Source organism: Eublepharis macularius, chromosome 12, assembly GCF_028583425.1.
Source record: "Eublepharis macularius isolate TG4126 chromosome 12, MPM_Emac_v1.0, whole genome shotgun sequence".
Classification (NCBI taxonomy): Eukaryota; Metazoa; Chordata; class Lepidosauria; order Squamata; family Eublepharidae; genus Eublepharis; species Eublepharis macularius.
In genome coordinates, this window is record NC_072801.1 from 29,164,832 (window position 1) to 29,180,105 (window position 15,274).

At 46.0% G+C, this 15,274-nt stretch overlaps 1 protein-coding gene across 2 annotated transcripts in view; it reads left to right on the forward strand.

Annotated features, from left to right (window-relative positions):
* Nucleotides 1-13,988, forward strand: part of LOC129340179 (multidrug resistance-associated protein 1-like) — a 79,020-nt gene extending 65,032 nt beyond the window's left edge. For both annotated transcript variants that reach the window (XM_054994799.1, XM_054994800.1), the window contains 9 exons: nt 1,889-2,199; nt 3,371-3,570; nt 4,851-4,977; nt 5,359-5,460; nt 7,784-7,930; nt 8,396-8,554; nt 9,274-9,440; nt 10,322-10,516; nt 12,824-13,988. In XM_054994799.1, coding sequence (XP_054850774.1) covers nt 1,889-2,199; nt 3,371-3,570; nt 4,851-4,977; nt 5,359-5,460; nt 7,784-7,930; nt 8,396-8,554; nt 9,274-9,440; nt 10,322-10,516; nt 12,824-12,932 — 1,517 coding nt within the window. In that variant the 3' untranslated portion in view covers nt 12,933-13,988. The remainder of the gene's footprint in view (nt 1-1,888; nt 2,200-3,370; nt 3,571-4,850; nt 4,978-5,358; nt 5,461-7,783; nt 7,931-8,395; nt 8,555-9,273; nt 9,441-10,321; nt 10,517-12,823) is intronic.
* The last annotated feature ends 1,286 nt before the right edge of the window (nt 13,989-15,274 follow it).

Sequence of the window (15,274 nt, forward strand, 5' to 3'; positions counted from 1 at the left end):
TCCTGCTAGGGAAGGAGACCGAATCTGGTATTCTGTGTAACCATTAGAACTCATCTTCCAGAAAACCTTGGCTTCCTGTGTGTTTTGAAGTGCAAATTTCTTGTCTTTTTGCCTACAGAGGAGCTTAGAGATGTGTGGGAAATGCCAGATTGGGGGAGGATGAGAAATGATTTCAGTGATTATAGGGCTCATGTCCTTCCAGTACCCTTGATTCCTTGCCCAGAAGCAGAATAATCCTTTGTCGTAACATCTCAGTTTTGAATTCCTTTTGCAGTTCCTTTTTCTTAAGTCAGTGGCAAATGAATGCAGTAATTGGGTGGGGGTGGGGACTGGAACTGCAGAAGAAGCAGGCAAGGGGCTTGGGGCTCCAAAGGGGAAACTAGAATAGTCCGGTTGGAGAGAGGAAAGAGAGCAACTCAGAAGTTGTCCTCACTCACCTGCCATCTTGCTCAAAGGCAGGATTATCCCTCTGGGAAGCCGCACACTTACCCACCAGGAAATCATTTGTGCCAATTAAACGGCACCCTCCAGATGATGGTGTGCAGGAAGCAAGCAACAGGGACTGGGTGGGCAATGGTGCCCTGCCCTGCCTGGATCATCTGGAGTTTGAGTCTGTTCTCCAGAGTGCTTTTCGGTGCAGCCTGGCATGAAGCCAGCTGTTCAAGCTGCTGCTCCCTTTCCCCAGTATCAGAGCAGGCAGTACTTGACCAGCTGGGCTTTGGTCTGTCAAGGGAGTGCTTTGGTTGGGACCCCTTTGGGGGGAAGGTTGTGGCTAAGTGGCAGAGCATCTCTGTTGCATGTAGAGGGTCCCAGGTTCAATGCCCGGCATCTCCAGTTAAAAGGACCAGGCATTAAATGATGCGAAGGATTTCTGCCTGAGACCCAGGAGAGCTGCTGGCAGCCTGAGCAGATAAGACTGACTCGGATTGACGAATGGTCTGGCCCAGTATAAGGCAGCTTCATGGGTTCACGTGCAGAAAGAAACTGATCCATGACTTCCCATTCCAGCCTCTGGCTAGTTTGAGAGAAAGCAGCCATGGATTTGGTTCTGAGTAGCTGGAAAAGGTTCGATCCTGGTCAGGTTCAGAGATGAGATCAGGCGAAAGCTGGAAGGGAGCCCTTGTGGGCATTGATGTGCAGAACATGATAATTTTATAAAAAGAAAAATGAAGAACAGGCCTGGCTAGAGATTCCAGGGGCCAGCCATATTAGTTTGTTGCAGTGATATAAAATAAATGTCCATAAATGATATAAACTAAACATTGTTATCCTCTAAGATGCCACTGAACCTTTATTTTATTCCAGTAGATAGCCAGGCAGACTCAGCACGAGTTCTGTCTGCTCCCTGTGACCTCTGTCCTCCGCTATCTTAAGATCTGCTTCCCTGTGCTCTTCCAGGAGACTCCAGCCATTTGCCTCCGTTCCTCACCCCCCAGAAACACGTTATATATAGAAAAATGTTGGATTGTACAGAAGAAAACTTACCTGAAGTTTCCCAGCTATGCATGTAGTTGTTATCCATTGATTCCTTCGGGTTGGCAAGAATTGACCAGCACATGTAGCAAAAGAACCTGTGAGATTGTTCATTGACGGGCTGAGACTTCAAGTGAGAGTGTCTCTTCTTGTTAAGCCCCCAGACTGGGCCGTGGGAAGCCATGGGAGGCAGGGAAGAGAGCAGGGATTGGTGGAGCCTTTCTGAAGAAAACAGATGAAGGCCAAGCCAAGCTGGTTCCTTTCCTTTTGCAGTTGCCCGCTTTAAGAACCAATGTGATTCAGAGCTGCTTTGGTGATAGACGTCAAGAGTTTGGACTTCGTTTCTTCATTCAGGTTGAAGGGAAGAAATCTTTTGGTGAACATTAACATCTAGAGGGGTTTGTGTTTCTTGAAGGTATCGCTGTGTTTGGTTACTCAATGGCTGTTTCGATCGGAGGGATATTTGCCTCCCGCCGCCTCCATGTGGACTTGCTCTACAATGTCCTCCGATGTCCAATGAGCTTTTTTGAACGGACACCCAGCGGGAATCTGGTGAACCGCTTCTCCAAAGAAATAGACACCATCGACTCGACCATTCCCCAGATCATCAAGATGTTCATGGGCTCCATGTTCAATGTCATTGGGGCGTGCATCATCATCCTTCTGGCCACACCCATCGCTGCTGTGGTCATTCCTCCTCTCGGTCTTGTGTATTTCTTTGTGCAGGTAGGCCGCGTGTGGATGGAGCTGTATTTTTTTATATGTTCTGCCCCATAAGCAACTGGCAGCTAAAAATCTGGCACATCTGGTAGCTGCACCTTCTTGTCCAGTTCATGCCTTACCCTGCTTTGTGAATTTCCTTCTCTTGCACTGTCCTTTGTTGTTGTTGCTGATGGAGGGGGTATCAAACGTGTGATTCCCCCGCTCTCAGTGTAAAGTGGCACAGTCTACTGCTTCCGCCTGTTGTCGAATATTCCATCTTTTCTTGGGAGGGTGGGGGATGGCGATTCCTATCATTCATGAGTCCCTGGATTAATACTTAACACCAAGTGGAAATTTTCATTTGATCATCCTAAGGGAACACCCCCAAATGGTTTGGAACTGGACTGTGTAGTGTTACGGATATAGTGGAATCTGCTCCTTGCCTTACAGTTTCCTTTGATGTAACCCATCTTCTGTACAGCCCCTCCTGCCAGGAAATAAGCCAGCCACTTTAACTGTGAAAACACGCGCTGCGTGGCATCTCTCTTCTTTTTCTTTCTGTCCCTGTGTTCTCTGTTCATTAAGTAACAACAAATTCCCATATTATAAATTGTTTAATAATAAAACACCTCTCCACCCTGCCATAAGGGCGCCCTTGGCTTTTCCCTTGACCCACTGGTAGCTAGCTGCATGTGCTGCTGCTGCCTCTAGTGTACTCAAAGGAGGGGGGAGATACTGGGGTCACTCAAAATTGAGTTGGGGGCCCTCTTCCAGTGTGGCACTTTTTGTATTTATATGTTGTCAGCAAACATTGCTTAGCCCCAGCAAATCAGAGGGGTGGCAGTTTCTGAACCTTCACGGAGGGGGCCATGTCAGCTCACCTGCAGAGGAGTGAAATGTTGCACTGCTGAATTTATCACAGGAGTAGCCATTTAGGGGGAAATACAACGGGGAACCCATCCTCAGTTCAGGCATATGTGATTTGTCTAGCGTTCCTACCCACAACTTCGAGGGTTGGATGCTTATTTAATAGCTAGAAACAGGTTCACAGGATTTTACCGGAACACTGTGACATTCTTAGAGCTAACCTGGAGCAAGCCAGTGTTCTTTCAGGCCATCTTGATTCCCTTTCCTTTCAATCCAAATCCAATTTGGCGTGTCTGTCTTTGATTTCTGACCCTCCGGCCCTTTCCAGCGCTTCTACGTCGCCACGTCCCGCCAGCTGAAACGCCTGGAGTCGGTCAGCCGCTCCCCCGTTTACTCTCACTTCAACGAGACGCTTCTGGGCGTCAGCGTCATCCGAGCCTTCCAGGAGCAGAAGCGCTTCATCCAGCAGAGCGACTTGAAAGTGGATGAGAATCAGAAAGCCTACTACCCAAGCATCGTCGCCAACAGGTGGGAGGATGGACCAAGACCGTTGGCAAAAGCGACAACCCTCCTAGCTAAGTTACATGTTTTGTAACCCCCGTAGTCCTTCACACCAGCCATGTCTCCTGTGGCGTTGGGAGGAAAATATTTGGAATACAGTCGGTCTCAGATCAGAGATGCTTGACAGAGCAAAATCATCCCTGGCCTTATAGCATATGAGAGTAAACATGATGTAGTGATAATAAGAGTGTCAGACTAGGATCTGGGAGACCCAGGTTCAAATCCCTACTCTGCCATGGAAGCTCGCTGGGTGACTTTGGGCCTGTCACCCATTCTCGACCTCACCTACCTCACAGGGTTGTTGTGGGGAATAAAATTGGAGGAGAGAAGAATTAGGTAAGCCACCTTGGGTCCCCACTGGGGAGAGGGCTGGGGTGTTATATAAAGTAAAGTGTAAATAAATATTAATTGTGGACGGGATTAGCTATATTTAAAGTAGAACGTGTTTTGAAAATATGTTGCATGTTCCCATTTAGGTGTAGGAACTATCATTATTTAATTCTGTAGACTGTCTTGCATAAAAATCTCTGTACTGCACAGATTGAGTAACATCTTTAAAAAGCATTTTGCTCCTTCCCAAAGGAAAAATATTTAACAGGAGTTATTTTTCCCCAGAGATCCCCAAAATTTCCAATTATTCTGCTGACGAAGCTAAAGAAGGGCTTTTTTCTGGTCTCCCCCCAAGGCCTTTACATCTCTGGCTTTCAGGGCATTCTAATTAGCAGCCTTATTCTTGTGCTGCGCAGGAGTCCAGCCACGTATGTCTTCCCTGGTGAAATATTTCCCCCAGAGAAGTGATGGATAGTGGGATGATATGGCACAGCAGTGAGGCCTTGGAGTCAGTGCGGGTGCAAGGTGCATCGTTCTTGCAATTTCTCTTCCTTCATAAACCACCAATGCATTGACCCACCCCACAGGAAGGAAGAGCTGGTATGAACATGCTGGCCCCACCCTCTGATTCCACGATTGCTGAGTTGTCCGCATGGTGTGAATGTGTGGAGGAAGCACTTGCGCACAACTTGGCAATAATGCACAGGGGGTGGGGGGGCAGGGCCAGCACTTTGTTCCTGCTCTCTCCCTCCCGCACAGTGCAGGTTATCCGCGCAGGACTATAGTGCCTCGCTAATGTCATGAAATGTTCCAGATTTGTTCCTGTCTGGTAAGTATCTGTTTGGTGCAGGGTTTGATGTATTTTGAACAGGGATTCTGTAACTAGCCTGTCTCTGCCAACCTGTTCCTCTCTGCAGGTGGCTGGCAGTGCGGCTGGAGTATGTGGGGAATGGCATCGTCCTCTTTGCTGCTCTGTTTGCGGTGATGGCTCGCCACAGCCTCAGTCCGGGGCTGGTTGGACTCTCCATCCTGTATGCGCTGCAGGTAGCTAAGACCAGCCTGTCTTGTTCTAAGTGCTAATGCACTTAGTATTTCTCAGTCTTCCTTCTGGGTAACCTCTGTGAATCGCAAAGCCTTTTGCAAATCGGAAAGAATCTGGGTTGAATATGTTGTAGGAGATCTACTCTAAGCAAAGCGGTGGAGATCTTTAACTCTCTGTGAAATGTTTTATATATCTGATGTGAAATGATCCCATTCAGGAATAGAAAAGCAAAAGTGTGTGTGTGTGTGTGTGTGTGAGAGAGAGAGAGAGAGAGAGAATCGTAGGTATATCAAGCATGCTCTATGGGACCAGAACATTGCTCTTGTATTTGCCCGCATGCAACGCAGTTTCTTGATTTGGATCTTGCGTTGTTCTTTCTGCAGATCACCACGTATTTAAATTGGCTGGTTCGCATGTCATCTGAGATGGAAACAAACATTGTCGCTGTGGAAAGAGTCAAAGAATACTCTGAAAAGGAAAAAGAGGTACGTTTAAAAAGGTTTCTGGGGCTCAGATTTGGAAGACCTACTTTGACGGTTGAAACTTCTCATTCCTGAAAGATTTCCCTTCTTCCTATTTTGGAAAAGTGGGGGGGGGACCTGGGCTTCATGGTGGTCTTCTTGCAGAGAAGGACTGAATGAATGAAAGAGCTCTTTCAAAGTCCATTTCTGCCCATTGGAATTGTTCCTTCTAAAAAAAACACCCACGTTGGTGCCTTAAAGACTCACTCCTTCAGGGTAGCTCGAGCCCTCCCAAGCAAGGTCAGATGTGTGTAAGGGCAGTTCTGATTCAGCTCCCAGCATAACAGAATGGCTCTCTAGCCATTCAGAAACTTGCCAGCCATTTCTACAGCAAAGGATGTACTGGGTTCTGGGGTGCCACACAAAGTGTGTCAGGTTCTGATAAGTTACGATCAAGAAATATGCTGCCTTCAGGAATGCAGGAGTCTTTCTTCTTTTAAAAAAGATGACTTGTGTCTGGAGGCAGGAATGGGCTGCAAGAGGGCCAGTAGATGGTGGACTGAGATTTTTGGGAACTTTAGCAGGTTCAAGATTCTGCCCATAGCTGTGCAGGGGCAGATGACGATAATAACTGCACTTATGTACCATTCTTGCAGACAGATTAGTACCCCACTCAAGGCAGTGAACAAAACTAGGGTTATTATCATCTCCATAATACAGCTGGGGAGCTGGGGCTGAGAGGAGTGGCTTTCCCAAGGCCACCTGCAGAGCTCATGGCAGTGGTGGGATTTGAACCAGCAGAGCGCTGATTCACAGTCCAACCACTTCACCCACTATGCTACAAGTAGCTCTTGCCAAGTGCGAAAGAGCTTCCCTGACAGGTGGTCTGTTTATAAACAGAATGCTTAGATTTCCAGTCCTGAACAGACTGGGACCCCCAGATGCCTTGAAGGCTGCCTTCTCTCCACATGAAGCTGCCTGAACATGGGGGTTTGCATGGGAGGGCCTCTTTTGGGTGGCCCCCTCTTGGTTACGAGGTTGGGTAGGTGCAAAAGATGGGGCCGCCTTGGTGGTGACTTCCTGCTGCTGTCCTCCTGGTGCCACCTCTTGCAACTCTTTAGACACCAGGTGAAGATGTTTGTATTCTCCCAGGAATTGGGTAATTTAGCATGGAAGTTTTTACGGGGTGGGGCTGGTGGGTTTTAGGCCTTATTTTAATCTGCTCTAAACTGAGCTGCATTGATGTCTTGCTGCTGTGTGTGTCTGAATTGTTTGCTGTTAATTGTGTTGGTGATTTCAATCATGTTGCAAACCTCCTTTCGAGCTTCTTACATTGAGGTGGTATTAAAATATTATAAAGAGAGAAAAACTTGATAAGATTCCAGAACATGGAATGGAGCCTTGGTGAAGGCTTTTCGGAGCCATCCTGACAAGGAAACATTAGGCTGCATTTTTTCAGAGGCTTGTGAGCACCCTCCAGTGACAAAACGTGGTCACTGCTGACATTTTCTGTATCCCTATATTATTTTGTGTGCTCTTCTGCCATAATTAATTTGAATGGGTTTTCCAGAGTTTTCAGACAAGTGGGGCATCATTCAGACATTGGCTTTCCATGGCTTGGAACTGTTAAAAGTAGAGAGAATTTGGGTCAAAAAGTCGGGTCAGTGTTGTTGGGTAAGAATGTTCATTCACTCACACAAGCGCTCAGGCAGAAGCATGAAGAGTGAAATGCTCTGAGATACCAGGGGGGCGGGGGCGGGGAGACACCTGCAGCCTCCAGGAAAGTAACACGTCCGCCAGCTGGTTGTCAAACATATCTGGGGGTCAACCTGAGTTTCTTTTATGTTTCTAGAAAATATCAGTGCCCAATTCTGCTTTAAATCTCCACTTTTTTCTCAACCCACCACCTGAGTGCTTTCTGCAGCCATCACACTGCAGCACAGGAGTGGGTGGGTTTTTAAAACAGCTGTGCTGGAAACCGGAAGAAATGCATTTCTCTAGCAAAATATGGAGGCTTGATCTGTGTTTGCACCAGAGTTTCCCTGCATGGCCACCAGCTGTGCCTTTCCTTGCCTGCTTTTTCATGCACATGCTTTCCCACAAATACATACTTTTTCTGTGTGCATCATGCTGTTCCCTTCAGTTGTCCCCCCACAAGGCGCAGTGGAGCGCCACATCTGCTTGGCTTCAGTGACACTGCTATCTAAGCACTGCCAGAATTGTGCTCTGGGCCTGGCATCAGGCGGGCATCCTTCTGGTTGTCCAGTATCTGGTGGGGTCAAGTGGAGGGTGGCAGGTCAAGGAATGCTAATGGATGCTTCTAAAGTCCTCCTGTTGTCTCTTCCAGGCAGAGTGGACTATGAAGCACGCTGCCCCACCGAGCGGTTGGCCCCAGGAAGGCAAAGTGGAATTCCATGGCTATGGACTACGCTATAGAGATGACATGGATCTAGTGCTGAAGAACATCAACATCACCATCAATGGAGGAGAAAAGGTTAGCCTTGCCTGCAACAGTCATTATGGGCCAAAGGAGCCACTTGGGAGTGGAGGGGGAGGCTGTGAAGTGGAGGAACCAGAGGAGTTGGGAGGAGGAGCTCGGTGGGGAGACCAGGGAAGGGGGGGAACATTTGGGAGAGGTGGCAGGAAACCAACTTCCAGTGGGCAGTCAGAACCAATGTCCATATAACTCATTCCACGTGACCTTTGGAAGACATGAGAGGCCCTTGCCTGTGGGCACCTGCCGTTGTAAGCAGGAATTTGTTGTCTGTGGATCACCTGTAGGCAAAGGTTCCAAAAATGTATCTCAGATCAATAACAGCAAATGCCCACTTTCCAAAAGAAAGAAAAAAGAAAAGTCCCTTCCCATCTGGCGGGTAGGAGCAGGATCCTGCTTCAAACCCCCTTGGCACCTTTCCAGAACCGGAGGCCAGTGTGTCTTTTTCTGTGATCTTCTCAAAAGGTGGGCATAGTTGGCAGGACGGGTGCTGGGAAATCCTCCCTTGCTCTGGGCCTGTTTCGAATCACTGAAGCTGCAAAAGGAGAGATTCTCATCGATGGGACTGACATTGCTAAAATCGGGCTTCATGACCTCCGCTTCAAAGTCACGATTATTCCCCAGGTAGGTGGGAATCTCCATCTCCTTTGCTATCTTTAAGCATCTGCCCACATAATGGCTGCTCATTTCACTCATGCAGCCTCCTTGGACTTGCCTGGAATCTGTGGGCCTTGATAGTCTCTCTTGGGTGATGCCAGGTTTGACTTTTGTGTTGGCATAGATACACTGATCTGGAGATGAGGAGAACTTCAAAGAGAGTAGGTCGCCATTTATGGGGATCCTTGGGAACAGTGACAGCGGGGTCCCCAATTTAAGAGATGATATTTAAGACAGCCACAGTTTTCTGTAGAGTTTTTCCTCCTTGATTTGCAAATGCCCAGAGACTCTGCAAGTATCTACCTGAAGATCCTTTTTAAAAAGAGGTGGAGCTCATTCAGTGCCCTCTGGCCCCAGCATTGCAGCCGCACAGCTGTTGCCATGGTCATCTCCCAACCCCAAGCACATCTCCAGCAATCAAGGAAATTAGCCTGTTTGTGTGCAGCCTGCAAGGCATCATGGTTCCAAAACCCAGCAAAGGGCTCTTGGCTGGCAAAGGGCTCTCTGCCTGTGTGTACAGCAGGAAGCATTTGGGATTTCGTACACAGGATGCGCTTCTGTGTTGAGAAGAACCGGTCACTTGCCGCAAGCGTGTGTGCTGTGACCATGCCTAATCTTTATGTACACAGTTGGAATTTAGGAATGTATGATGCATCCCCATTTATTACATCATGTTGCCAAAACAGGACCCCATCCTATTTTCTGGCTCCCTGCGAATGAATCTGGACCCTTTTGACCAGTACTCTGATGAAGACGTTTGGATGTCCTTGGAACTGGCACACTTGAAAAGCTTTGTTTCCACACTGCCTGATAAACTCAATCATGAATGTTCAGAAGGTGGAGAAAACCTCAGGTACATTCCAGTTTCTGACTCCATTCTTTCAGAATGCTGTTATCTTCACTTTGCTTCTGCCCAAGTACTCTTAATCTAGTGAAATCAATCCCTTGTTAACAACGGGTGCCATTCTAAAAGGCCTAGCAAGGGTTTCAGCCTCTTGTGGAGCTGCCTGGTCTTTTCTACCACTTAAGAAATGAAACGACCCTGTTTAAGGAGTGGAGAATTGTGGGCATGCACAACAGGTAGCCAGTCTCTGAGCAGGAGTGCATGCTGGTAATTCTGCACTTAAAAGTTGTAAACGGCAGATTCTGCCTTCAGCATGAACAAGGCAACTGGCACAAAAGTTTGCCTGGCTACCGATTTGAGTATGTGGCCTTTTAAAAGGTGATTTTAGTATTCTCTTTGTGAGCTTGTGAGGAAAGATCTAGGAGTGGCCGAGTGGCTGTTCCTCACCACATTCCATCACTGAAGCTCCCCTGCAGAGTATCTCTGTCATATAGGATACTTGTAAACCTCTTTCCAGGTTTTCTCAGCAACCTGGTGCAGGAAATCTGGTTTGCAAAGCACAATGAAACCCCTGCAGTCCTCAAGATGTTGCTCATTCTTTGTGGGGGGGGGGGGCTGTGGGTCAGTGGTAGAGCATCTACTTAGCATGCAGAAGGTCCCCGGTTCAATCCCCAGCATATCTCCAGTTAAAAGGATGGGGTAGGAGATGGTGGGAAAGACCTCTACCTGAAACCACGGAGAGCTATAGGCAGGATTGATCTTGATAGACACAGTGTACGATAACTTCACTCATCCGCATGTGTGTTACATGTTGTTATGTGCTTTGCCTTGTGATTCTGGGTTCCATCCCCCTGTCAACATTAATAGTAATTGTGTTATTCTTTCTGAAGTGTTGGCCAGCGTCAGCTGGTGTGCCTGGCTCGAGCTTTGCTGCGGAAGTCCAAAATCTTGGTTTTAGATGAAGCTACCGCTGCTGTAGACTTGGAAACAGATGATCTCATCCAATCGACCATACGGACTCAGTTTGAAGGCTGCACAGTGCTGACCATAGCGCATCGACTCAACACCATTATGGACTACACACGGTAAAGTGATGGGGCTGTTTGCCATGGGGCAAGGCAAGGAAATGAGAGAAGGTAGGATCAAAAAACAAGACCAAAATCCATGTAGCATCTTCTGTTGGGCCAACCAAACTAGCACAGAAAATTGTGCAAGCTTTTGAACTCTCCAGAGTTCTTTTATCAGGCTGGATGTTACAAAAAATTTTAAAAGATAGAAGAGTGTAGGGCACAGAATCCTCAGGCTATAGTCCTAAGGTCTGACCTTACAGACCTTTATTTTATTTTTTATTTTACTTTACTTTGTATATATGCTCCTTTTCTCTTTGCTGAGTTCTTCTGGTTCCTGAAACATGCCCAACCCCTCTTTTATTTAGTCACTTCATTTATTCCCCAGCTTTCTCTCCAGTGGGGACTCAAAGGGGCTTATAGTATTCCCTAGTTTATCCTCACAACAACCTTGTGAGGTAGGTTAGGCTGAGAGTTTGTGACCAGATCACCCACGTCCTAGTCCATCACTCTAGCCACTACTTCACACTGCTTCATTTAGTTGCTGAGTTGTAGTATTATATAGTTGTAGTGTTATATAGTCCATCACTCCAGCCATTACCTCACACTGCTTCATATAGTTGCTGAGTTGTAGTGTTATATAGTCCATCACGCTAGCCACTACCTCACACTGCTTCACTTAGTTGCTGAGTTGTAGCGTTATAGCTGTAGTGTTATATAGTTGTAGTGTTATATAGTCCATCACTCCAGCCATTACCTCACACTGCTTCATATAGTTGCTGAGTTGTAGTGTTATATAGTCCATCACGCTAGCCACTACCTCACACTGCTTCACTTAGTTGCTGAGTTGTAGCGTTATAGCTGTAGTGTTATATAGTTGTAGTGTTATATAGTCCATCACTCCAGCCATTACCTCACACTGCTTCATATAGTTGCTGAGTTGTAGTGTTATATAGTCCATCACGCTAGCCACTACCTCACACTGCTTCACTTAGTTGCTGAGTTGTAGCGTTATAGCTGTAGTGTTATATAGTTGTAGTGTTATATAGTCCATCACTCCAGCCATTACCTCACACTGCTTCATATAGTTGCTGAGTTGTAGTGTTATATAGTCCATCACGCTAGCCACTACCTCACACTGCTTCCCTTAGTTGCTGAGTTGTAGTGTTATAGCTGTAGTGTTATATAGTCCATCACTCTAGCCACTACCTCACACTGCTTCCCTTAGTTGCTGAGTTGTAGCGTTATAGCTGTAGTGTTATATAGTCCATCACTCTAGCCACTACCTCACACTGCTTCCCTTAGTTGCTGAGTTGTAGTGTTATAGCTGTAGTGTTATATAGTCCATCACTCCAGCCATTACCTCACACTGCTTCATATAGTTGCTGAGTTGTAGTGTTATAGCTGTAGTGTTATATAGTCCATCACTCTAGCCACTACCTCACACTGCTTCCCTTAGTTGCTGAGTTGTAGTGTTATATAGTTGTAGTGTTATATAGTCCATCACTCCAGCCATTACCTCACACTGCTTCATATAGTTGCTGAGTTGTAGTGTTATAGCTGTAGTGTTATATAGTCCATCACTCTAGCCACTACCTCACACTGCTTCCCTTAGTTGCTGAGTTGTAGCGTTATAGCTGTAGTGTTATATAGTCCATCACTCCAGCCATTACCTCACACTGCTTCATATAGTTGCTGAGTTGTAGTGTTATAGCTGTAGTGTTATATAGTCCATCACTCTAGCCACTACCTCACACTGCTTCCCTTAGTTGCTGAGTTGTAGCGTTATAGCTGTAGTGTTATATAGTCCATCACTCCAGCCATTACCTCACACTGCTTCATATAGTTGCTGAGTTGTAGTGTTATAGCTGTAGTGTTATATAGTCCATCACTCTAGCCACTACCTCACACTGCTTCCCTTAGTTGCTGAGTTGTAGCGTTATAGCTGTAGTGTTATATAGTCCATCACTCTAGCCACTACCTCACACTGCTTCCCTTAGTTGCTGAGTTGTAGTGTTATAGCTGTAGTGTTATATAGTCCATCACTCCAGCCATTACCTCACACTGCTTCATACAGTTGCTGAGTTGTAGTGTTATAGCTGTAGTGTTATATAGTCCATCACTCTAGCCACTACCTCACACTGCTTCCCTTAGTTGCTGAGTTGTAGTGTTATAGCATGATGCCTTCATTCAGTGACTGAGTCATTATTCTCTGTCTGGCTTCAGAGGTGGCATGCTGGCTTATCTGTATTCTTTCTTTGTGGTTCCATGTATTTATTTCTCTCTCTTCGACACTGTATCCTAATCTTTTCTTTTTGCCTTTAGAGTGATAGTCCTTGATAAAGGTGAAATTGTGGAGTGTGATTCTCCTGCCACCCTAATCCAGAAGAAAGGCATCTTCTACAGCATGGCCAAAGAGTCCGGCCTGGCCTAATGCAAGACTGCAGTGCCTCACCCTGGCTTTCAAGTGCCCAAACAGAGAGGCAGCATCTGTCGAAATCCACGGTTGGGAATCCTCAGGCCAAATAATTCCACTGAAAAACTACTTTTTGTCACCTGATGAAGGAAGAACTACCATGGCCAATTCAACCTCTCCCTTCCCCTTCTGCTGTGTTGCAAGCATACGCTGTTCTCAGATGGGGCTGTGCATTTCTGTCACGTGTCCAAACTCTCTAGATTTTATTCCAGACTCCAAAAACTTGCAGCCTGAAGGACCAAAATATTTCAGGTCCCCTCAGTTAGAGCGCTTTTGATTTTTTTTTGCTCTGTGTAAAGAGGTGCGTTTCAAATGGCAAATTAGTTTTCCTCCTTGAAAAGCCAGTGGGGAAGAGTGGCAGTGAGAGAGTGCCGTAGTTGAGTTGCATTGGCCTTTCTGGCATTTTCTCTTAATTCGATCTGATTTCATAAATAATACAGCCAAAGCCATTTTGATGGATCTGGAGGAAGTCTCTGATGGCAGCGTTTTATTTTTAACGTCATTCCTGTACCATAGTGAATGAAGGCAGCATTAAGTGATTTGCAGTGTTGGCAGATGGAAATTAGAATAATTCATTTCAGGCTACTCCCCCCCAGGTGTTTTTCTTTCTTATTTAAAGAAAGAAATTGACCCAATCAACGGCTTTCACTTATTCCAGTCCGGGGCAATATCGCGACTGCTGCTTATTGATGGGTGTGCCTGACTGGCAAAAGGCCCTTTCCTCTGGCTTTTCCTCCTCTTGCATTCTGTTGGTGACCTCAGAAGGAACCACCCCCAAACTTTGGCCCGCCTTGCATTGTTCAGTGTCATTTTATCAAATCTTTCAAAAGGAATTGTAAGCCTTCATGGATCTAAGCACTCAGCCAACAGTGTAGAACTGTGGGTTTTGAATTAAGCTGCTGACCTTTCTTTTTATTAAAGAAATAGACAACATCTTTTCCTAGACGAAAAAACATTTATTTATTATGTTTTGTACATACAGTTCTTTAAAGTTGAATAAACAGATTTACTTTGGTATTTTTGTAATGACTCCTAGAAAGAGCTTTCAGTCAATCTTTTTGCTTGGGAAATTACTCCCCAGGTTATTCGGGAAACCAGTTGCGCACATTGGTTGCTTGGCTGTTCTTTATGGGGAGGGTGGGCCACATTACACTAGTTTGACTTTTAAAGCACTAAAATTGGGCTTGGAGCCCCTTTGCAAAGCTGAGAGTTGCCCTGAACTTTGTGAGCCTTATTGCTGAATGGGCTGATGTTGGGACTTCCTGCACGGCATAATCCAGACAACTCCAGCCACACACACACACACACATGCAGACTGTATTTTTGGATCACATTAAAATGTTGCCCCAAGAAATCTTTGCTTCTCCTTTTTAACTTTCCTGCTGGGAGACCAACAACAGCCCCCCCCTCCAACTTCCCTCCATGCCAATTGCCAAACTCAGGACTAGGAACTTGATTGCAGAAATACAGTTCATTTTGCCTGGATAAAAACATAAACAGATGCCACATCTTTGTTTAGAAATATCCACTTAACTCTGCTGTTAAAGCTCTAGTTACATAAAAAGGTGATCTGTGTGATTCAGCCATTTTTAAAAAGAACACAAAAGGCATTTAAGTGTACCCTTAAGTGGTCTTCTAACCTGATTTGGTGAGATTTTATGAAATTGGGCCATAAGCAGTCATGAGGTTTAACACAACAGAGAAGTCACAGCTGTAGCCAAAAATAACCCGTCTGCAGGATCCCCTTCATTAGCAAGCTTGTGACCCCAGTAAAGTCATGTGGTCCAAAGATCACAAGCTCAGCTGTTGCCCTTCACATAACAGGAAGTGAAAATGCCCCTTTTGCAGGGAGTTGGGGACCTATCGGCATGTACTGTACATCCAGACCCATTTCTCCCCAGCCCACGTGAAGGAAAGCAGGAACTGATGTCACAGGAATGTAAATTGCGACACAAGTTAAATGCCGTCTTCATCATCTGTTTCACCAAGTTGGATGAGGTGCAGCCTTATATAGCTTTTGTACCTGGAGGAAGGCAGGACTAAGACAACACCTGGCTCCAAGTGGGTTCTGGAACACTCTCACACCTACATGCACAAATACACCAGCAAACTCCCTGTTCCCGGCTATACGTTAAGCTGCCTGTTTCAATAATACCTTTTCTAATCAACTCACAAGTTCTTGAATGGCCATTTCAAATGAACAAGGCTTTTTCATGTCCCCTACATTAATTTGCTTTTTAAAGCCTAAGATTAAAAAGTGTCCAAGTACTCTTCAGATTTTCACTGGGAAGTCTGGTATG